General features: G+C 45.0%; 1 protein-coding gene across 1 annotated transcript; it reads left to right on the top strand.

The window, feature by feature from the left end:
• Nucleotides 1-1413: 1413 nt before the first annotated feature.
• usp6nl (USP6 N-terminal like) lies at nucleotides 1414-22150 on the top strand. Its single transcript, XM_029462029.1, is given in 15 exon segments — nucleotides 1414-1562; nucleotides 7349-7416; nucleotides 10966-11045; nucleotides 12023-12062; nucleotides 12967-13047; nucleotides 14948-15055; nucleotides 15274-15383; nucleotides 15878-15926; nucleotides 16334-16454; nucleotides 16911-17005; nucleotides 17233-17298; nucleotides 17453-17552; nucleotides 17674-17826; nucleotides 19817-20163; nucleotides 20165-22150. Coding segments are annotated over 15 exon segments (2703 nt in total). The 5' UTR covers nucleotides 1414-1507; the 3' UTR covers nucleotides 21395-22150.
• Nucleotides 22151-24837: the final 2687 nt, after the last annotated feature.

Raw genomic sequence — 24837 nt, 5'->3', positions numbered from 1 at the left:
TAATAAAACCCGGATATGTAAGTCCAGCCCACGTGTAAATCTCACTCGAGTGTTTAGGGGATTGAATGAAAACTCAGCAGATTGATTTGCGTTGACAACTCCAGGTTGTGTTGAGGCTACACGGCTGAAGACTTCATATCTCAATCATCTCAAGGCCTGTTGCCCGTTCCTCCTTATGCTTTGTGTTTGTGTTCCTTCATTTATTCCCAGTAACATGCAGGTCAGAGGTTGTTTTGCTTTTTTTGCTTTTTGTTGGTAGTTTATCTTTCATGCCCGACGGTGCCAGGACGCCCACCCACTCACCCGACTGCCTGTTTGCATCTGAGATGCAGAACTGCAAAGACAGGAATCAGAAAGGGGGAGTGTAAGTTACATAAGGGACAAGAAATGTGAAAGAGAATAACACTCGACATTTTGACTGCTTTCAAAAAGAACCATTGAAATGTGTTGAAACATTACAGTAAGTGTAACGTTATTATGTTGGTCGTCTGCGTTTATTACGACCCGTGTTCTGTCGGCCTCCGGTCGTCATTATTACAAAGGAGGAAGTCGGACTCACGTACAGAAGTGGAGACGAGGTCGGGGTGGGTCAGAACTCCGTTTGTGCTAACGTGTGAAAGTTAACTTCAATTACGTCATCAAGTCGACTAGCAAAGAGTACGTGGTGAACGCCAGATGAAAGCTTCTGGGGCTTGAATCAGAGTTACTTCAGAAGGTAGTGAAGCACCCCCCCCCCCCTGGTGACCCTGGAGCTTCAGAAGTGATAACAGCACTTAAGTCCCATCCGCCAACTCTCCGCTCACAAACACAGATACTTCCTGTCCCGATGGAGCGTGCAGATAGAGAAAACTTCTTTTTGTCTTTTGCCTGTTGCTCATACCAGACCCGCCCCCCCCTCCCTGTCTGATACGCCACATCACAAGACCCTTCATGGTACATCACGTCCATTTCATAACGACGTTTTAATGGAAACCGTTTATCATCAAACTGTCATCTTCAGCGTCCCTCTCTTTCACAACTTGTTTATGCTTTTGACTTGAAAGACGTTTTTTATGGACGCTTGTGAAACGGTTTAATCGCTGACTTGGTTGCATAAACAAATCGCATTGCGGTGACTTGATCGGCCTAATGAATGGTCCGCTCTCTTCTTTTAAAAGAGTGGTTTCTACATTTTGGATGAAACTTCTTCACATTTCATCCCTGAAGGCAACAGATTCCCTCTGTGCCTCCTCTCTCCCTCTCTGGAGAGCTGAACAGTGTTGTCGTGTTGTTGTGTTTGGGTGGGGAATGCTGCGAGTGGGACCGACTCGCTCCTGAAGTCAGATTTCTTTCTGGCCCGTCTCCCTGCATGGAAGCTGCAGAAACAAACGGCAGCATTGTGAACTCTCTGATCTCACTTCTCTCTGCCTCTCGCTCATATTTCGTCTGTGGCAGTGTGGGTAGGGACAGCGATGGGATGAGGTAGCTCAGGTCTCTTGGTGCGTTGGACACGGGTGAACTGCTACCAATGCGGACTAAGGCTCCGACTCACTCAGAGGATCCACTGGGTGGCTTGAAAAGAGGTAAAAGACGAAAAGATTGAGCCTTTCTGTTTTGTTTTAAGTGGTTTATTTAACTTGATTTAAACGGGTTTATCCAAGTCTTTGGTTTTTAATGCAGTCTAAGGAAGATGTAAAGCAATGACTAACAACTACATAACACTACTACAAGAATGTCTTTTATACAAGATCTATATTCTTCAAAAGCTCAAACTGAATCCAAGGTATGATGTGTTTGTGTTGTATAAATGTGTTTGTGTGGGGGAAAGAGACGGAGCCACTTGTTGCTGCTGAATATCCAGAACATTAAAACATTCATGTTCCCCCGAGGATGAATTCAGAAAGATGAACCACCAACGTGACTGAGTTTCTGCCAGCCTTTAGCCAAACTTTAAGATTAATGCTGACATGCTAACTTGAGCAAATAAGTAAACATGCTAATAATAACATGCGACAAGTAAGAAGTGTCTGTGATGTTGTGTTGCACACAAACACAGATGATGTCACCGCGTTCAGCAGCAGACGAGTGATGAGACACTGGCAGTAAACTGTTATGTGCCAACACTGCGCCCTAATATTAGAGTGCTAAATATATACTGCGTGCTAACACAAACACGCAGCTTTAGCCTCGTCAGCTGCTAAACGGGTTACCCTTGGGGGTGCTACGTGTTAGCATGCTAACGTTTGGTCGAGTTCAGGTCGGAGATGCAGACGAGGAGAGACTATGATTGTTGTGGAGGAACAGTGCCTCATCAGCTGTTTGTTGTGACTTCATTTGGTGTGTGTGTGTGTGTGTGTGTGTGTGTGTGTGTGTGTGCAGGCGGTATGGCTGTCACAGGGACACTCATAATACAATAATATAACAAGATGTTGCACACAATGCTATCACAATATTTCAAAACAGCAAGAATCAAAGATACAACTTATAAAAATGTGTGCAAAAGTGCATATTCCTCATATAAAGCGTGCACAGAAGTCATAGTTAGAGGGTGAAATGTTGCAGAACCTTTAGAGTTTAGTGTCTGCAGTTACTCTCTGGATATGAGACATTTAAATCTGTGCAATTACAGAAACGTTCTGCATGTTTAGTGAGCACAAAGTAAATAATTGGACTCTAAGGTGCTCTGAACGTGTGTGTGTGTGGACCCTGAACACACCACAGCTGACCGAAGTAAATCCACCTCTGCACTATTATTACTGTCGTTCCTCTCTCTGTGCAGATAGTGTCTAGAGAGCGAGAGAGGCACAGAAACACAGGAGCAAAGTATGTAATGACTCCTTTACATAAAGAACAAAGAGGGCTCATTACAGCAGCCCGAAGAGGCCTTCAGGAGCACAGGAAACCAGGAAGGCTGTGATTATTCTCATCAAGTTGTTTGTTGTCAGTGCTACTCATTAAAAGCGACAATAATGAGGAACAAACACACCCCACAACACTTCCTGTCACACGGCCTGTACTGTAGTGGTGGCCAGAATCAGATTACTGTGAGATGTCTCATCTGACGCATCATTTCTATAAATCTTTTACTTGCAAAGTCCATCTGAGGCTTTTCCTCGAGTGGGAAGACGAGAATAAAAGCACAGATTGTGTCTCCGCCAAGGAAAAGACGAGGTTTCACTTTCTCCGTGAGGCTTTCAAATAGTTTCCATGAAATCCTCGGGCCTTGGAGGTTTATGTTTTTCGGTTTGGTTTGTTGGTTTGCCAGCAGGATTAGGTGGGGCGGGCGGGGGGGGGGCTCCATTTTCATGGTGGAAGCGTGAATCGTGAGCCAAAGAAGAACCCATTACACGTAGGAGAGGATCCGAATCACAGGGCGGACACGTGCATTATTTTCACTTAAGGAAACTTGTGGAAGTCTGCGCTCTCTTTGTGGACCCTCTCGAGGAAGTCCTGCTGGAAATGCAACAAGCGTTTCAGCTGACGAGCTAAAAGTCATTAGTTTCTCGATTAATCCAAACATGGCGTCTTTGAATTGCTTGTTTTGTTTGGCCAGCAGAGCCCAAACAGTCGGACGTGTACTATGTAGTTACGTTGTTTATTTATATTGTTTATTGGTTTATATATATATATATGTATATATATATATATAGGTTTAATTCATTTATTATGTTTTGTTTTGGCTCGTTTATTTGTTATTTCTTTACGTATTTCTTCCATGTTCAAAATAAATAAATATTCAATTAACTTTTTTAATAGAACACTAAAAAAAACAGCAAATATTTTATTTTTAGGAGAAAATTTAAATATTTAGCTGGAAAATTCAAATTAAATTAATAGAAATTATACAATATTATCTCACTTTGTTTCAAAATAAGTAACTTTATTTCAACCTGTAGACGATGTAAGATGAAGCTAAAGTATAAAAATAATATTTAAATATTGTTCTGATATATTACAAACCATCATGACGAACGTTGAAATAAAACTCACATGTGCGTGAGAACAACGCACACGTCACCTGTCGGGTGGTAAACCCCGCCTGGGGAAGTTACACCTCACTTCCTGAATCCCGATGGTGTCGGATGATTCATGCACGAACACTTGTGACTCTTTTTAGCCCTCAGTGTTGATAAATTCCCACGTGACCTGAAGGCAGCATCAAGGGCAGGGGGGGGGGCAGCGTCCAGCTGGCCATGCGGGTGACGGGCGGGGGATATTTTAATCGCAGCAGGACAGGGACAGTTAGCTCAGAGCGGAGGAGGTGGAAGGTCAGCGCAGTGGGGCGGCCTCGTCATGAAGGATCAGCTGTCTGTTAAAGGAGTTTAATAATCAGTCATTTATATTTGTACTTTCAACAATCTCAACCTCTATATTACTAATTAATTCTAATAATATAATCACTATTAAGTGATTTCCTGTGATTCTCAAAACTACCGAAGCATTTAATTTTATTCTGGTATTTTATTTTGAAGGATTTGTTGACAGTTTATCGAACATTAATCGATTGATCATTTAGTTCTATATAATGTCAGATAATATAAATGGTCTTGATCCATTAATTGATTAATCGTTGCGTCTCTAGCTGCGTTCATTTGTCAGTTTCTTTATATTATTGCAAATACCTGAGCTGTGGCACTGAAGCCTAAAACTTTCTATACTTAATATTACTAAAGAATTAAATGTATCTAAAGAAGAAAAAGTTCTTAAATGTTATCTAAATGTAATATGTCCACATTAATGAATTAATAATAAGATTTAGTTTCTATTAATTGACATATTTCTACCTAGTCGACCAACTGACCTATTAAAATTAAAGGTTTTGTGCTGTGCTTTTATTGTGAAAGGGTGAATCGGTGTTTCTTAAACTGGGATTAAAGCACATGCATTTGTGGGATTAGGTAAAGTGTAATTTCCCTAAACTTGAAGTCTCAAGTAATGATCGTATTGACTGAGAAAACGTCTAATTAAACTTCCCGTTACCGTTAACCTCTCGTGTCCTGGAAGATGAAACACTCTGTTAACTTTAACTCTTCTACAGACGGCTGTAAACTCTCTGCAGCCACAACAAGTGCAACCAGGAGAGTCTTCGGCCACAAATGAAAACAAACACCCCCCGCAATCTCCGTCACGGATGCCAGTGTGACCCTTGAAGCATGAAAAGGGGTCTAATTGCATTTAGTTTAAGTCGGGCCGCTGTGGAATACTAATGTGGCTGTACGGGGTCCAGAGTTAACGCTGAGCGCAGAGTTAACACTGAATCCCATTTCCTCCCCAATTCCTCTGCCTCTCACTATGGGAACCCCGGGGCCTCCTGGGGTTGAATTCCCAGCAGAAAAGGGCTTTACTGTATTTGTTTATTTGCCCCCAGACAGTTTGCCTTGTTCTCTATGGAACGTCCCCCCCCCCCCCACCCCAGCGTCTTCTCCCGCTGTGTGTGCTCTCTACAGCCCACAGCAACATGCTTTTCACTGACACACACCATCCTGTCATAAAAATGCCAGCCGGCTCAATAAGGAGCGTGTTTGTTCGGAGGGTTTTTGGAATTCCAGTTCCTCCCGCCAAACCTCAGAGGACCCAGAGAGGAAGTAGGAGAAGACTTCCTGTCGGGGGCTGAACAACTGTTGCTGGGATTCAAAACGACGTGAGGGCCAAAGCTTGTAGCTGATGATGGTGGAGAAGCGTTAAAAAGCATCACGTGTGTGTGCGCTGTGTCTCAGTAAAGATCGGTACTGGTGCCAAAATCCCTGGGTTTCAATTGGTCCAGTTTTCTTTATGTACTTCCTGTTTGGGCTGCTTGTAGAGATTGTGATTAGATGATCGTGAAACATGTCCAGACCAAAAGATATTGAGTTTCATATGATATAAAACTGAGAGAAGAATCTTTGATCATCACAACGATCGTTGGCGCTGCATGTTGAAGACGTGATATTGTACAGCAGTAATCGGAGTATCTGTTATACTTCGTTCTCTTCAGAGTGTTTGTTATGATGCTTTGTCTCAGCGTGTGATTCATTACACGCCTCCATTACTACGTGCTGCACACCATATTCAACATAAACACAACATGACTCCACTCAATAAGAGTGTGTGCCAGCTTTGTTCACACACATCCGATGTTTGGAGCCTCTCATGGTTGGCTGAATCAGGAAGTGTGTGTGAAATGTTGATTGAGAGGTGAGAGGTGAGGTGAGAGGTGTGAGGTGAGAGGTGTGAGGTGTGTGTGTGTGTGTGTGTGTGTGTGTGTGTGTGTGTGTGTGTGTGTGTGTGTGTGTGTGTGTCAACAACGATAAACACGTTAACACTCGCACATTGTTCGAAAAACACAGAAAAGCTTTCTGTGTCACTGCCTGTGACGTGTCTCTGTCACAACAGCTGTCAGTTTAAAGGAGCTCCTCTCGTCAGCCTGCTACACACACACACACACACACACACACACACACACACACACATTATTCTCCCAGGCTGAGGTCAGGCTGACACACTGGCTTTTTCCCTGACTGGGTTTTGAAGTGTGTGTGTTCTTGGCCCTGGCACACTGAGTAACACAAAGCATGTCTGTGATGACAGAATGATGTGTGTGTTGTGTGTGTGTGTGTGCAGGGAGAGTACCAACAGTGTAACACTTACAGGAAGTCCATTATTGGACACATTTCTGGACCAAACTTCAACACTAAAGGCTCAGGCTCCCTCGTCTGCATTAAAGTTGTTGAGGTTTTATTTGTTAATTTTAGTCATGCTAACGTTAGCAGTGTAGCTCCGGGGGCGGGAATGTCCGTCAAAATGTCCCAACGCTTGAGAAATATCTCCTCACCTGTCGGATTACTCGCCGTGTCACATGACTTTTCACATGAATTCATCACAGGATGCTCAAACATTCACGTTGAGATTAATGCTAACATAGCATGCTAACATAGCATGCTAACATAGCATGCTAACATGCTCACTTTTAGCTGTTAGCTTTGTCGGTTGTTGTTTTCGGACACTTACTGTATGAACCTTAATAGTGAATTGTTAATGTTGTATAATGTTTAGTGTCACGTAACATGCAGGATATGTAGCTAAAAGTTCAAACATACAATAAATAAAACATTTAAAAACCAGATTTCTTTGTGTCTGGAACAATTTTAGTTTAGTTCCTTGTTTGAAATGTAATTAAGTGACTTTAACAAACGTGTTGCTGCGTCTGTGCACGCTGCAGTTACAAACCCCTTTGTGACGTAACCACAAACAGTCATTGTTGACATTTAGCTTTCAGCGATAACGAACTTGATTCTTCTCTTGACTTTGTGGTTGTTTGAACTCAGCTGCTAAAGTTTTGACTGGATCCTGTCGACACTCTTTAATCTTCTCTTCTCTGTTTGCTCTCCAGCGTCTGATCAGGATGCGGTGGTGAAACTCAACCGGGAGCGCGCCGACATAGTCGCCAAATATGACAAGGTATGGTAAACACTTTAGCTTACGACAATAGTTTGTTCTAACTTCACACTGTGGTGAAACCCCTCCATGAGTCGCTGCTTATTGCCCGTGAATCCCAATAACAGCGAGCTGGCAGCAGCTCTGTGTCGTCGCTGTGATTACTCTGCAAGAGCCACATTTCACATGGAGGGTCCTCAGCCCACAGCCAATGGAAACGAACATGTAAATGAAGCATTTAAAAGCCACATCGAGGGTCCACACTGTGCATGTTCAGTAGGCAGCGCACTAACTGTCAAAAGGGCAGCAGAAATCTGCACTTTCAGGAGAAGGATTGTGTGTGTGTGTGTGTGTGTGTGTGTGTGTGTGTGTGTGTGTGTGTGTGTGTGTGTGTGTGTGTTTCCCCTGAGTGACACCTCTATTTCACAGCCCTGTGGTATCAGTGGAAGCAGCCCACCACGCTCGTTTTGTAAATTAGTCTTTTTAATTTAGTCCAGCAGGCTGCATAATCAGGCTGCCTCATTAAGAGTGAAGAGACCATGGAGAGCGGAGATGATGGAGGTGTGTGTGTGTGTGTGTGTGTGTGATGAGGCACAATCACAGTTAAATCAGTGTCGCTGTCGCTGATGGGAGGAGTTTAATTGAGTCTGTTATCACGCCGGCCACACACTCGTCGTTTCACATCAACCAGCGTTTATGTGCGGATATTAAAAATGATTTCTCGTCTCTATAGAAATGAAGAGTTTTGTTTACTGTATTTTTCTCGCGCTGATGTTTATTATTATATTTGCAACAAATGCAACAATGGAAGTTCCTGTCGTCTCATAAACCAATTAAAAAAAAGTAGCAATTCTTTGTATTCGTAAACACTTCTTCAAAAGAATAATCGTCACAAGATGAATTTAAGAGGTTGGAAGTTAAAAGAAAAAACTTTGTTTCTTCGCTTAATTCTTGTGAAATACTGTAAAGTTTAACCTCTGAAATGAACCCGTCTTCTCTGCGTCGACCTTTCGAGATGCTGCTTTGTATTAAGGGGTCAGAAGCTAAAAGATGTATTGTTATGAATGTGTCAGCACACACACACACACACACACACACACACACACACACACACACACACACACACACACACACACACACACACACAAGAATGTGCAGTCGATCAGAGTTGTGGTGACACACAATCATAGAAGCGCTGAGCAGTCGGAGTCCGCCTCTAATTTCACCCTCACATTGATTTTTAACGCAGAGAGAGAAAGGTGTGTGTCTGTGTGTGTGTGTGTGTGTGTCTGTGTGTGTGTGTGTGTGTGTGTGTGTGTTACTGTTGTATGAAGAATATCTGTAGGATATTTCTGTCGAGTAGCGCACGGTGTTAAATTAAAAATAAAATAATAATAGGCAACTTTTATTTAATCGATTAATCGGACGCTGTTTTCAGCCTCTCGGAGATTTGCTGCTTTTATCTGTTTTATATCTTATTAAAATGAACTTCTTTGGGTTTCGGACTGAGAAGATATTTATCACTATCAACAGATAACAGATCAAACGATTAATCCATAAATGTAGATTGTAGTTGCAGCCTTTGATGTCTTTCTGTCTTCAAAGCGCTCCGATTGTCAGATAAAGATTTCATTATATTTTAGTAACCGTACAGCAGAGACCAAGTCTTAAACATCGAGTCATGAAGCGTCATCGTTTAACTGCACGTTAATAAATAGCGTTAACGTTAGTTGATTCAGGAAATGATTGATTCCTGCCACACTTAAGGAACATTAACATAAGGAAGGTCATGTTCAAGTCAAAAGGCTCGAGTCCAAGTGAAGTCGCGAGTCTTTGGTGTTAAGTCTTGAGTTGCAAGTCTTTTTAGATTTCGTCGAGTCTGAAGTCGTGTGACTCGAGTCCACTCTTCAGCAGTAAAGTTGTAAATAAACGGCCTGAAATCCGCTTAGAAAAAAAATAAAGACTCTTCAATAACTCCAGAACTTGCCTGAGAATTATCACGTTTATAAGTTTTCTTGCATATCAAAGTAATCCAGTGATAGTTGTACGATCATGTGTGCACTAACAGGAGCTGCTAACAGGAGCTGCTAACAGGAGCTGCTAACAGGAGCTGCTAACAGGAGCTGCTAACAGGAGCTGCTAACAGGAGCTGCTAACTGCTAACAGGAGCTGCTAACAGGAGCTGCTAACAGGAGCTGCTAACAGGAGCTGCTAACAGGAGCTGCTAACAGGAGCTGCTAACAGGAGCTGCTAACTGCTAACAGGAGCTGCTAACAGAAGCTGCTAACAGGAGCTGCTAACAGGAGCTGCTAACAGGAGCTGCTAACAGGAGCTGCTAACTGCTAACCACAGGAGCTGCTAACTGCTAACAGAGCTGCTAGCTGCTAACACAAGCTGCTAACAGGAGCTGCTAACACGAGCTGCTAAAAGGAGCTGCTAACAAGAGCAGCTAACACGAGCAGCTAACACGAGCAGCTAACACGAGCTGCTAACACGAGCAGCCAACACGAGCAGCTAACACGAGCAGCTAACACGAGCAGCTAACACGAGCTGCTAACACGAGCTGCTAACACGAGCAGCTAAAACGAGCTGCTAACAGCTGACTCTGCATACTTTAGTTTGCAAATATGAAGCTAAAAATAACAGGACTCAACATTAGCACCTTGCACCTGTTAACTTTCCCCAAAGCATTCTGGGAACCTAGAAACTGTAATGACGTGAATCTAAATGTGTTTCCATCCTTCGCAGAACTTCTAACTCGTTCTTCAGTGCAGCAACAGCTCCATACTTCTGGTCCTCTATTCTCCCTTTTATTCTTATTCTCACAGACTCTTAGATATTCTCTCCCTGCTCTTCCCTCGACATAATCCTTCTTCACACACTCACACACTCACACACTCACACACACACACACACACTCACACACTCTCATTGTGGCTTTTCTGTGTCATTGGTCCATGATGGTGAATTAACTAGAACCAGTCTCTCGGAGGCCTGGAGTCAGACGGTGACGCAGGTGGGCGTCTGGCGGTTCATTTCACACCTGTTAATCTCACACACACACACACACACACACACACACACACACACACGGTCGTGCCGACACACTCTTCCAAGGGCGCCGGAGTCGTGGCTCCCCTCCTAATGTGGCAGCCAATCCAAACATGATTCTCTGCCCCTGAAGAGCGCGCGGGGGGGGGGGGGGGGGGTCCATTGGAGCTCAATCAGAAGTCCCTCAAACCAGCATCAGAGAAACTCTGCAGCCCGTGATCATTGTTGAGTTTTGCCTATAAAATGTCAGAGAATACTCAAAAGATAAAGTCTAGAACTCAGAGCAGTGACGGTTTTTTCCTTCTCGTCTGTTTTCGTCAGAATTTATTATAAATACTTCCTTTAACCAGAACGTTGCTGTTTGCATGTTGCTCCAGTGTTTTATATAATCCTCATACAGATTGAGGTCCATGTAACACTTCATTTATTTGTCCCTTGGTCGTTGAGCTTGGATCCACTCGGGCGTTGACTTCATGTTGACGTGTACTTGACGTGTTTTCTCTCCTCTCTGCTTGATTGCAGGGTAAAGAAGCCACCGTGGAGCCCTGGGAGGACACCAACTATCACCTGTACAAAGTCATCGACCGCTTCGGCTTTGTTCAGTAAGCACTCGCTCGGGAGAAATCCCAACCCGTCATTATCCCCTTTTAACTGAATGAATAACATCTGTGAAGAGTCGCACCGCAGCGAGGGGGAGTGTGTGTGGCTGAAGCAGCACTGTGCTGGACTGTTGGTTATATATATTTATATTTATATATAGAGGCTGGCACATGCAGGCAGGAAGCAGGTTAGCCACAATCACAGGGCATCAGTGTGAGGAGAAGGTGGGACGATGGAGAGGTTGTAGGATGGGGGGGGTTATGTGATTGTTTCAGACAGGGACAGAAGCAGCCCGAGGTGAAGCTCGCTGGCACCACAGCTGAGCCCAGAACAGCCGGGATGTCCTTGTGCTTTGGAGACTAAAGATCTGCAGTCCTGTCGAGTCCTCACGTGCACAACTTCTTTTATTTGTTGATTTATGGATATAAAACCAGGAAATATTGCAATAAATGCGTTATTGCTTAATTTAGTAGCTCTTATGTCTTTATAACTTCTTAATTATTTCCTAAAGAAAAGAACAACTGTATCATTTAGTGCCAGTTCCAGAAAACAGATGCTCCTTTACGTATTCATTCTACTTTTGTTATTGGAAACGTTGTTCTTCATATGTTGAATTGTGTGCTTGTAGGACGATGTAGATCTGCGACATGTTGGATCCATAAAAACTATAAATGAATGTCCAGCGTTCGTCTTGAGCCACATGGTCGTGTGTTAAAGCACGTAAAGAGAAAACCTCATCAGCGCTCCTGATGTGTTACTTCCTGTTTGTGCGACCGCTGACACGTTTGATGTTCCTGTCGGAGAGAGTGACACGAGCGCTGACCCGGATATCTCTGGGCTGTTTCCTCCAGCGCCGTGTTGTGGGCTTTCTGGCAGCGTTGACTAAACTACGATTCTTCCACTGCACAAGGACACGACTACAAATACTCTGGAGGTTAAGAGACGAGTCTCTCATCCTTCTTTCTTCTTCTCTCCTCAGTGAGAAAGATCTTCCATCCTCCGACTCAGCGGAGGAGAAGGTGAGCGACTTCATCACTTCTCTTTAACTTTATGTGTGTGTGTGTGTGTGTGTGTGTGTGTGTGTGTGTGTGTGTGTGTGTGTGTGTGTGTGTGTGTGTGTGTGTGTGTGTGTGTGTGTGTGTGTGTGTGTGTGTGTGTGTGTGTGTGTGTGTGCAGCTTATGATCCAGGATATTAAACCGCTGTTTGCATTTCTCCTGCATCTGAATCAAATACATCTCAACGCTCGTTCCTGATTGGAGCAGGAGGTATTGATCCAGTCATGGGTCTATATTCTGATATGATACGTTTCTTATGGGCAAACAAACGAGAGACGGTTCAAATAACCCGACAGGAATTTATGTCTTTGACTAATCTGGCTAATTAAATGTCCTTACAAATCAAAGTACATCAGTCTCAGTGGCTTCCTGCTGTACGACTGAAATGAGCTGATTTTAAAGGCACAATGAGGGGGGGGTTTTAAAAACAATTTATAGAAATACAAGAATAATCCCCCTCTGTCATGATTTAAGAAGTGTCTTCTGTGTTTCTGGGCGCCAACCTCTATAAAAAGGCAGCGACCAGGTGCCAGATAGTGAGCTCAATGTAATTCTAAGTTTATCATTTATCTTTCCCCCGACACCTCACAGTATCTGTTTTAATCTCTTGCTGTTTATTATTAGTTTTTATTTATTTCAACAACATGAATGCAAAAAATGATCAAATGTTGCATTCAGGTACCATGGGAAATAGGAGCTTTTGTGTTTTAAATTAAATTCCCACAAAAAATAGAAACAAAATACAAAATCTGGACTTGTAAATGTGCCGACGCTGTGACCGTAACGGGCGCCGCACGTGAACGCGGACACATAAGAAGAGATTTCTTTCTGAGTCGTGTTAATGTGTCACTTCTTCTTTCCTCTCAGCAAAAACACTTGGAGGTGGAGCGGACCTCCAAATGGCTGAAGATGATCAAGAGTTGGGACAAATACAAGAACAGTGAGAAGGTGATGTTCTGTTCCTCTCACACTCCTTCACAGATGTGTCACTCAGAAGAAATAAAGTTGATAGCTCAGCGTGTCCCCTTAATGCGACTACAGGTGTGTGTGTGCCGTCTGCAGAGTGTGTGCCTCCCACAGGCTCCATTAGAGCGCTGATCACTTCCTGCAGCCTTCTTTAGGTGCAGCGTGTTGTGCTGCCGCCTGCAGCTCTTCCTCATCTCCTTCAGTTGTGTGTTTGCTTTCAGCAGAGGTTCGGTGCTGTGGGCTTTGTGAAACGTGAAAGACTCTCCTGGCTGCCACTAAGAGCGGAGTGAGACTCGTTCTACCGGCGTCGCGTCTTCTTTTGCTTCAGAGAAATGTAAACAGCCAAGGCCACAGAGAGTCCTCCGTCACATCACTCTTCCTCTTTCTTCTCTTAAGCTCCAGGGATATTTTATTGTTCTCTCTTCGTCAGCTCGGCGAGGAAACGGGTCACGCTCGATGCGTCCTCTTATTTAGTTCCTCACTTTGCCAGCTGCTGAGAACATTCAGCCCGCAGTAGGACAGTAGCAGAGAGCTGAGCCGATGTAACGCAGACACACTCCACGGGTTCGGCTCGAGGTTGGTAGTGTTTAGTACAAAAGTGATGATGATGAGGTGGACGAGTCCGAAGCTGCGTCTTCATGATAAGTGGAGCAGCAGCAGGGCCGCTGGTGCTTTCCACGTAAATGGTTCTTACTGCAGAAGAAGAACGTGATGTGAACATCGTGAACATCATGCCGACTGATGCACCAGCTCAGCCGCTGCAGATAAAGTCCTGACGAGTGTGTGACGAGTAAACGATCTCATTCCCTCCTTTCAAATCTGAAAGATCAACTTTTATAAAAACTCAGTTCAAAATCTCTTCTCATGACTTTTAACGACAAACTGACACCATCTGGACACACACACACACACACACACACACACACACACACACACACACACACACACACACAACATGATCATAGGTCCTCAGAGATGCTAAATCCTCCTCTGAAGACGTAACTTAGCTCCTCAGCTGAGAGGGACCTGTTGCCATGGATACACCGTGTTTTATGAATGAACTTGGTCACAGTGATTGACAGGTGACCGGTCCTCCTGCACCACCTTTAACCTCTCTCTGGTTTTATTGCCTTGTAGACCACAACCTGAGCCGCTAACGTCGGCACCGACACACCTGAGCTGCTCTCACACACACACACACACACACACACACACACACACACACACACACACACACACACACACACACACCTCCCATATCTGCTGTGGAGCTGTTCCGGCCGGTTGGCTTTTAAGACTTAATCTTCCTCAATGATTTCCCATCTCTTTGTGGACACTGAACTACTCGGGACTGTTCTGCACGCAGAGCGGTCCCTCTAACTCCCACGATCTCTCCTGGAGCTCGTCCAGATGGTCGCGGTTCACCTTCCAGAGCCCTCTGCTTCTGCTGAGGGAGCGCCGACTACACTCCTGCACACGCTGCTGGTATCGCTCACATCTCCCCACTCGCTCACGGCAGCGCTCTTCATTTGTTTCTCTGCAGCAGCAGCCTCCGAGCAGAGCGTGTACCTTCCCTGGCAGCGTGTTATTGTGACCAGTTATGTCCCCTGTAAGCTTCTATATAAGCTTTAGCGTAGATAATTACCTCGACGTGTTGGCGGAGGCAGACAACCACGGGGCGGTAATTCTAGTATCTAACATCTTCATGTTGCTTGTCTTGTCCAGAACTCTCATTATTGAATGTGCAGATCTTCTTCTAAATGTCTCCCCCACTATCTGACGTTGTGCACGTTGCGTCTACATGAACGTGGAAGGTGTTTGTGAGCTGCTCTTCTCTGCAGGCTTCTCTAACAAAGACCTCCTGCTGTGTGTTTCCCTCCAGCTGGTGCGGAGGGTTTATAAGGGGATTCCCCTGAAGCTCCGAGGGGACGTGTGGTGTCTGCTGCTCGACATTCCCAAAATAAAGGAGGAGAAGAAAGACTTCTACGAGGTACGGAGAACTCCTTCAGCCTGCGTTGCGGCGCAGGACTCGTAGAGATCCAGTGTGAGCTTCAGTGGGTCTGGAGGCTTAAGTGTGTGTGTGTGTTGTTATGTATGTGTGTGTGTTCCATCTGAGTACAGATGGTCTCCACACCATGACTGAGGAGTTGTTTCTCCCTCTCCTCCCTCTCTGACCTTTTGTTCTTGTTGTTTTCTGGCCGTCCACAGAAGCTAAAGGCCAGAGCCAGAGGAGTGTCCCCAGACATCCGTCAGATCGACTTGGATGTGAACCGCACCTACAGGGACCACATCATGTTCATGCATCGCTACGATGTCAAGTGAGTGTCTGCAGAAGACCCTGCTGCAGTCCCACCCGCCCAGGAGCCCCGTGTTCGGCCCTGGGTTTGAACTCGTGTTCTCTGCGTAAAGGACAAAGACCTCCTCCTGTGTGTTTCATGTGTCACGAGTAATTCTACTACTGTAATACAACACGCATGTATATGAGGTGTGTGTCCAATCCTCCACATGTCTTCAGGACACAGTAATGTCAGGAGAAGCGCGGCGTGGAGTTGTCAGCTTTAAATGTATTGTCACACTTTATACAACAGGTGTGCTGTCAGACTTCTAATGTACGACATACAGAAAGTATAAGTCATCACAAGAAGCCTGTAAACTGTAACGCTTCCTGAGATACATCTCCTGCTTCGTTATGTAGATACAGGCTTTGATACATTTTAAGCCAAAGAGACAGGAAGGTAAAGATGTCCGCACTGTCACAATACAGAAGTGTGAATGAAGCTTCTGCCTCTGAACTGGGTGTTTGTGTTGTCAGGCAGCAGGCTCTGTTCCACGTCCTCACAGCGTACTCCATGTACAACACGGTGAGTCACTGCTTCTCCCATCAGCGTGTGTCTCTGTGCCCAACACTGCACTCCTTTAGGTGTCCCACTATATGCATGATTCAGATGTCAATAAATGGCTTGAGGTCACCACACACACACACACACACACACACACACACATCAGGACAACCAACGGAGCTAATCCTGCGCTGCATTTTAGATTTGACATTGTTCAGTTCATTTGCACAACATGAAGTAAAGAAATGAATGCAGGACAGAGAACGTCCATGCATCAGTGTTTGGCTCATGGACACAGGCAGCAACACATCTTTAAACTGGTGTGTGTGTGTGTGTGTGTGTGTGTGTGTGTGTGTGTGTGTGTGTGTGTGTGTGTGTGTGTGTGTGTGTGTGTGTGTGTGTGTGTGTGTGTGTGTGTGTGTTTGCAGGAAGTAGGCTACTGCCAGGGTATGAGTCAGATCACAGCTCTGCTGCTGATCTACATGAATGAAGAAGACGCCTTCTGGGCTCTGGTCAAACTTCTGTCTGGGCAGAAGCATGCAATGCACGGTAACTGGGATAAACTCACTTTGAAGGGGGGGGGGGGAGCGAGCGAGAGAGAGCGCTGGCAACATTAATTATTTAGGAAACACAAATACAAGAGTGTGGCGTAGCAATTAAAATGAGTTCAGATGTGCCTGTAAAACACAGACTACTTATTTGGACTGTAGGTTAAGTAGACTTCACGTGTTAAGAAATGAGAACAGTCGTCGTGTGTTCTGCAGAGTTCTGCAGCATTGGGCCTGTAAACCTCGAACAGTAAAGCTCCATAAATCACTAACCCTATAAACCTGCACACACGTGCATGTTTTAAGGATCATCATTTGGAATATTTAACTAAAGAGAAGACGCGGATCTAAAGCGGTCGAGCTTTTTGTTAACACTGATGGCTTAAAAGGAAAGATTGTGACATTCTGCCAAACCCAGAGTAAGTCACCTGATCGTCCCTTCTGTCCTCACCTTTAGGCTTTTTTATCCCCGGCTTCCCCAAGCTGATGCGTTTCCAGGAGCACCACGAGCACATACTGAAGAAGACGATGCCCAAACTCAAACAACACCTGGTGAGACACACAACACCGCTGCAGATATTAATAATGCAACACGTGCTCATAATACCAGAAGTCTCTCCAAGTAACTCAGGGATTAAATCCAGCAGAGAAACATGTTGCACTATATACTGGTGATATCTGTTTCCTGCACGTATAGAGACACAAGCTCCATACTTACGTAGAGACGGAGACCTCTACTAACGCAGCACTAAAGAGACTTCCTGTTGTTTGTGCTGCAGGACACCCAGGAGGTGTTAACCAGCCTCTACACCATGAAGTGGTTCTTCCAGTGCTTCCTGGACAGAGTGAGTACAGATCCAACACGCTCCCCCCACACATGCAATACAACTGCTGCGGTTGCATATCTTTGTGTAAGCTTTCTCACTATTTAGAATTAGCATGTGGTTTATCTGTAATCAAGACAAAGCGATACGTTTGGTGATGTGTGTGTGTGTGCAGACTCCCTTCACCCTCACCCTCAGGATCTGGGACATCTACATCTTGGAGGGAGAACGAGTGCTCCCCACCATGTCTTACACGATCCTCAAACTGCACAAGAGTAAGACTGCGTACTACACAATGGTGCCAGCTGGTGTCCTCCTCTCCAACACTCCAAGTGTCTTACTGTGTGTGTGTGTGTGTGTGTGTGTGTGTGTGTGTGTGTGTGTGTGTGATTACAGAGCACATGATGAAGCTGTCCATGGAGGACCTGGTGGAGTTCCTGCAGGTGACTTTGTCCAAAAACTTCTTCTTGGAGGACGACTTTGTGGTGGAGCAGCTACAGGCGTCCATGACGGAGCTCAGGAAGTGGAAGCTGGAGCTGCCTGCACCAGGTACTGATGTACTAATGACACATAGGCCGAGCATCACGACTTTAACACCAAAGGGACATAGAAGGAAACCTCCATCTTTGAGGCTGAAAACAGCATTTTGTGCATGAAAAGTTACTTCAACGATGATCAAAATAGTGTGTTTGTCTGATGTCGAACGCTACAGTGCCATAAATGCCCCTTTTTGGTGTCACATGACAACTTCCTGCTGTTCTTTAGCTCGTAATCTTGCTCTGTCTCCTCAATAATCTGCCTTCTCTCCCTCTTCTTTCAAACGATGTTAGCCAACAACAACAAAAGTGTGGGCGCGAGTGGGGGCCACATTCCCTCCTACAACAGTAACCGGTGGGCTATCCTGACTGGTCTTCCCCTCTCCATGTCTCTGTCCATCTGTCCCTCAGTCAGTCCGTCCTGTCTGTCGCCTGTCTGTCCAACAGCACTCGGGTTTTTCCTTCACAAACTAGTCTTCCAGCTATTTTTTTCTCCCCCATCTTTAACTGCGTTCCGATGCATCGCTTCAGTCCTGCAGTGGCCGGCTCTTCTGCTGTCTTTGTATCTTCAGTTTTACCCTTTCCTCTTAATGTTTTCCAGAGTGGTTGTAGGTGTGACATAATGTGCCCTCTGGTGGCCAACTAAAGGCACTGCATGATGGAGCAGGTCTGTGTTGTGTTCCTGTATGCAGTCTGTAGTCTGTTAGTCCTTCTAAACAGCAGCAGCCACTTCTTCACTGAAATACTGCAGCTGAAGGAGGAACTTTCCTTTCTTCCAGAGCCCACACAACTATAACAGTAGCTGTCTGTTCGCTTCCTGCCCGCTGACAAGATAATGAGCCACTTTTCCAACACTGGAGGCTTTTGTTTAAATTCAGTTTTAACAACCATCTGCTACCACATTGTGTTCGGGGATTTTAAATCTACATTTTTGTTTCTGAATTGGCTGAACTGTGAGAAATGCCAGAGGTTTGGAACCTCACTTGGCTTAGTTTGAGTTAAGAGATGGTCTCCTCTTCTTCTAACCACATTATATTTACTGGTTTTAGACACTAATTCTGACTCCAATGTGTCGTTTATCTGCCTTTTCAGCCAAAAACATTAAAGCCTATCTCGGTGAGAATGTAATTGACTCTCTTGTGAGGTTGAATTGCATCTTTAAGATTCAGAGCAACAGTGCATCAGACTTACTTACATGTGTGTGGACGGGAGAGCCTCCAGTGATTCCTGAAGGAAGACACACAGGTGTTTTAATTTAGTGCCGTTTTAAAAGAAAAGAAATTGGACATCCATCTGACAAATGTACAAACTGTTAATTTAACCCACGTACGAGAGAGTCAGTGGATGAACTCGTCACGGAGACTCTTTAACTTCCTGGATCACCTCATCTCTCAGCTGCTGCCTCCTGGTGATCTCACTCTCCCTAACAGTCCCCAACACCACCCAGCGTAACCATCACTGTGTCTGCACACTGTTCCTCTTACCTGTACTTTTTATTATTTTGACGTAACGCATTAGTATCAATGTCATTACTTGTAACATGTACTGGTTGTAGAGTGCGAGTCGTCCAAGTGAAGCTTAATGCTGATTAGTCTCCGTCACACGGTTCATTAATCAAGAACTATTTCTGTATGACCTTTCAAGTCTGGGGATACTTCTGCAGCTAAGTGCAGCTTAATGACATGGAGTGGAACTCATAATTGAAGAGACCACTCAATCGAATGTCACTCCCTAATTGAGCCCCTCCAGCCAGCTGGGAATTAATATCCAACACTATTCCTGATGTTGTTTTCTGTCCTTTGCTCTTCGCCTGTGGAAATGTGATTTGTGTCGTCATGAATTCTCCTTTATTTTTACCTCTCTATGGCAGTGGTGTTGCATGAATCCATGTCCCTGTTGTGACTCTTCATCTGAATCAGCGCCACACAGTGTGTCAAACCATCATCGTTCAGGTTCCTGTCCCGGTGGTGCTCTAATGTGTTTCCACTCTCTTCATCTTGCAGCTAAAGAAGAAGAGTTTCCCAAGAAGCCTCTAGGGCAGCTTCCTCCTGAGGTGGCAGCAGCAGCGGTCGTCCACGTGGCCAATGGTCAAAGCCACGCCGAGCCAGCCGAGCCTCCCCGGGACCCGAGTCCTGTACCAGACCGCAAGCAGGACAGTCGGCCCCCGAGCCGATTACGGCGAGACTCGCTGGAGAAATCGATTCGCCACCACAAGGCTGAAAAGAGGGATGCTCGCTCCAGGGGATCGGGGGAGATCGCCAATGAGCAGCGAAAGCAGTCCACCTCCACTACACCTGAGAGGAGAGCAACACCGCCCAAAGCCCCCATCCCGACACCACAGCTCATAACAGGGGGATAGGGGGAAGCCTCAGAGCCACGTCACCGCCAACAATAACTCCAACGCGGCCTCCAGCTCACGCAAAGAAATCACTCCCCGCTGGTTCAAACCCTCGGAGACAAAGCTGGAAGCAGTCAAAGCAGCAGCCCGGGATGTCCACCTGAGCAGAGGGACTTCGCCAGCGCCTTCCAGCCCAGAAGACGGTGCACCGCTCCCCCACCGGCCACACTCCAAGGGCTTCATCGCCGACTCCAACCGCGGCTCCAACGCCTCCCAGTATGACAACGTACCAGGGCTACTAGAGCAGGATTTCGAAATCCTGGAGCTTGACAGACCTCCGTCCAGAATAAGGACCCCTCGCAGTGAGACACCCTTCAGTGTGTCGTCTCCCCATCAGGGCAGCCCCAGCCTAGCCGGGAGTGTCGTCTCTGTCGCATCAGGGCACAGGATGGCCAAACACCCTCTTCCTCCTACATTTTCCCACAACAGTCCTGGAAGGGTCCAGGCCAGCTACCCGGCCAGCCAATACAACACCCCTCCCCAGCAGCACTCCCCGGGCAGAACTACTACCGAAGTTCCCATCTTGCATCCCGCATACAGCGTGAGCCTTGACCATCGAGGAGAGGACAGACTCTATGCTGCGCCCTCCCGATTTACCCCACCCTCCAGTGTGGTGTACGGGGAGCGAGCGTATGCTACCACCCAGCGCCCGAGCAACAACCTCTCCCCAGAGAAGATTCTCATGAACAACTCCTACACCACCTACCGCAGGGGGCCGCCACCTAGCTCCTCCCACAACCTCCGAAATGCCAGGTACCCCCCGGAGCACTCTCTGCAGCTGGAAACCCAGGGGAGGCCCACCCCTATCTACCTGCAACAACTCACCTCCACCGCACCGGTAGACTACAGGTTTGAGGGGCATCGGAGAGGCGAGGCGAAGCCGCACTACCTGCCAGAAGGCGGGCTTCGGATGCCCGTAGACGGGCCCCCGTGGCTGCCGGAGGATGAGCTGCCCCCTCAAATCCCAGGTGGGGTGCCCCGCTCACCCAGCTTCCAGCAAGCCCAAATGTCTCCCGTTCAGGAGTTCTCTTTCTCCCCAAACCCAGACGGACTGCTTCACTACAAGACACAGTTCCCGGAGCAGCAGCCTGTCTTAAGGCAACAGCTCCCCCAGCTGTTTGGAGGACCACACTACAGGCACGCACAGGAGGCGTTCGCCTTGCAGGAGTCCATGCTGCTGTGATTGGACAATAGAGAAATGGCAAGACACTGTAAAAGATAAATAAACTGAGGTGTAGTCACTGACACTGTGGTAAAGACGAGCAGTAGTCCTAGCGTTAAGAGCTTGGTTTAGTTTCTGCGCTGTTGTTCTTTAGGTGTGAAGTACTGACCTTCTGACTGTCACGCTGCATCGTACCTTTGCGGGACGCGCCAGCCTCTGAAGTTTTTACTGATCACTTTAAAAAGAGAGGAAAAAAAAAACTGACTGAAGATTTTATTTTATTTTTGGATGTAAATCATTAACAAGAGGTGACAGTATATATCTTTTAAGAGTGTGATATGTACAGTGGATGTTTTTGTTAATATGCTGAGTTGTTATCAGTAGCAGGGGACGACCTTCTCCTCATTTATTTTCCATCTTTATTTTTTTATATGTTACTTCCAGATTTACATTAGAGATCGATTTACTCTATATGCTTGTGAATGTTATTTTTAAAAGAAGAAATAATACTATGTCCCATAATATAATTAGATATCATTTTGATTGCCATTTCAATTTTGTAGAAAGAGCAGGCTTTGTTTATTTTTTAGTCATTTTCATTAATTATATTCCTTCTCCATTAACTGATTCATTTGAACTACTTCACTTTCATACGTGAAAAACAGTATATGATATGAGGCCAGTCTAGTTTTTGGTTAAATTACAACCCTGAATAGAGAGCTAATTTGTGAGGGCTAATTATATATATATATATATATATATATATATATATATATATATATATATATATACAAAATAAAAAAACATATATATATATATATATATATTTTTGATTTGGTGGCTTTAAGCCATCTGATTAGCTTTGTAACCATAGGTAACATGTTTTTTTAATTGCTGTACTGTAGTTACCACATCTTGAGCACATGCAGCCACAGATGGATGTGAAGTACTTGCAGTACAAAGTTTGCTTTACTGCGTTATGTTATTATTCCCAACACTGTCATATCAACTGCTGTTTAGCTGCTGGCACTCAGCACACACACACACATGCACACACTACACGTCACACATTTAACATTTAATCAGTCACATTCCCCATATTATGATTATTCATCATACTCTGGTTTTGAAAGCAGTTATTGTCAAACAGTATTGCCTTTACTGTTCATTACATTCCCTACGTTATCTTTGTTTTTGTTAAACAACTAATTGCAGACCATTCTGATACTTTGCTTAATAAAATGAGGTGGGTGATAACGAACCTTTGGCTCCGTCTTTGACTTTTACAGTAACAATGAAACTCTGCCCCCAAGTGGGGACGTGAGGAAACAAGCACAAAAGGTTAAGTATATATTAGATTATATATTATATATTATATATTAGATTAGATTAGTTAAGATGCAAAACATGCTGAATAATACATTTGATAAATATCCCATCTCTTTTACAATAAAAGGCATTTCTGAGCCTTTAAAGCTATATTAATCTTTAAGAGTCGTAGACAAGTGATGATGACGTAGTATAAATGGTCATAAAATGTCATGTTTAGTTGTTTTTTTAAGTTTAAAAGTCAGAAACATAGAAATATAGTCACAATAAGTCATAGTATTTTGAAAAGAAAATCAAAAATGTCTAGTATGTCATAAAGAAGTCATATTATAGCATACAAAAACTCAAGTCATGTCAAAAGAAAGTTTTGTATGTAGAAAAAAGTTCAAAATGTTGATAAAAAGTTATGAAATGTCAGGGCACAGGATGTCAAAATAAATCAGTACAGTATGTCATGTTTAGCATGTCGAAAAAGGTTTAAATGTCATTGTATAGTGTGACAGTATAGTATAGTATGTCATAATAGTCATAGTATAAAAAATGACATAAGGTCATATTGTACAGTTTGTCAAACAGTCATAGTATATTATAGTGATGGCGAGATGAAGCTTTCCATCCAATGGGTTCGCTCATGGGCCGAAGCTTCACGGTGCTTCATTTGCTCTACTGCGCCATCAAGTGGACAATAAATATAAAACCATTGAAGTGCAAGGCTGCAGTGCATTTAAAGTATCTTTGCCCTGAAGATTCTTTGACGCACACATCTAAGACTGAATATAAAGTTCTGGTTCGGCGTGCAATTCGAAATATAAGGGGGAGCGAACCGCAATTGAGCCCCCTCATAATCAACACTTCATATAACCGCAAATGTGTCGTAGTATGCATTGTTGCTGTTGAGTTGTTGGTATTGCGTTTGTATTGGATCATTATGGAGCCAGCCAACTAGCGACACAATTGTTACGCACGCCAGCATCATCTTCCTTGTGAGCAAGTAAAGATACCAAATCTAAATCTGTTGAAAAGATAATGTACATCCAACGTGTACATTACACATCCAACGTGTACATTACACATCCAACGTGTACATTACACATCCAACGTATACATTACACAAACTGTACATTACACATCCAACGTATACATTACACATCCAACGTGTACATTACACATCCAACGTATACATTACACATCCAACGTGTACATTACACATCCAACGTATACATTACACATCCAACGTGTACATTACACATCCAACGTGTACATTACACATCCCTGGTGGCGCAGCTCGTAGAGCAGGCGACACACATTCAAGCCCGGGGTTCGAAACAGACCTGCTGCATGTCATTCCCCTTCTCTCTGTCCAATCTTAAACTGCACTATCATTTAAGGCAGGGGTCGGGAACCTTAGACCCTCTGTCCTTACACCCTCTGTCCTCAGACCCTCTGTCCTTAGACCTCTGTCCTTACACCCTCTGTCCTCAGACCCTCTGTCCTCCCTCTGTCCTTAGACCTCTGTCCTTAGACCCTCTGTCCTCCCTCTGTCCTTAGACCCTCTGTCCTTAGACCTCTGTCCTTAGACCCTCTGTCCTCCCTCTGTCCTTAGACCCTCTGTCCTTAGACCCTCTGTCCTTACACCCTCTGTCCTTAGACCTCTGTCCTTAGACCTCTGTCCTTAGAACCTCTGTCCTTACACCCTCTGTCCTTAGACCCTCTGTCCTTAGACCCTCTGTCCTTACACCCTCTGTCCTTAGACCCTCTGTCCTTACACCCTGTCCTTAGACCCTCTGTCCTTACACCCTCTGTCCTTAGACCCTCTGTCCTCAGACCCTCTGTCCTTAGACCCTCTGTCCTTAGACCCTATGTCCTCAGACCCTCTGTCCTCCCTCTGTCCTTAGACCCTCTGTCCTCCCTCTGTCCTTAGACCCTCTGTCCTCAGACCCTCTGTCCTTAGACCCTCTGTCCTCAGACCCTCTGTCCTTAGACCCTCTGTCCTCAGACCCTGTGTCCTTAGACCCTCTGTCCTCAGACCCTCTGTCCTTAGACCCTCTGTCCTCAGACCCTCTGTCCTTAGACCCTCTGTCCTCAGACCCTCTGTCCTTAGACCCTCTGTCCTTAGACCCTCTGTCCTTACACCC

Source organism: Cottoperca gobio, chromosome 23 (assembly GCF_900634415.1).
Source record: "Cottoperca gobio chromosome 23, fCotGob3.1, whole genome shotgun sequence".
NCBI classification, from domain to species: domain Eukaryota; kingdom Metazoa; phylum Chordata; class Actinopteri; order Perciformes; family Bovichtidae; genus Cottoperca; species Cottoperca gobio.
This window is presented reverse-complemented; position numbering and strand designations above follow the sequence as displayed.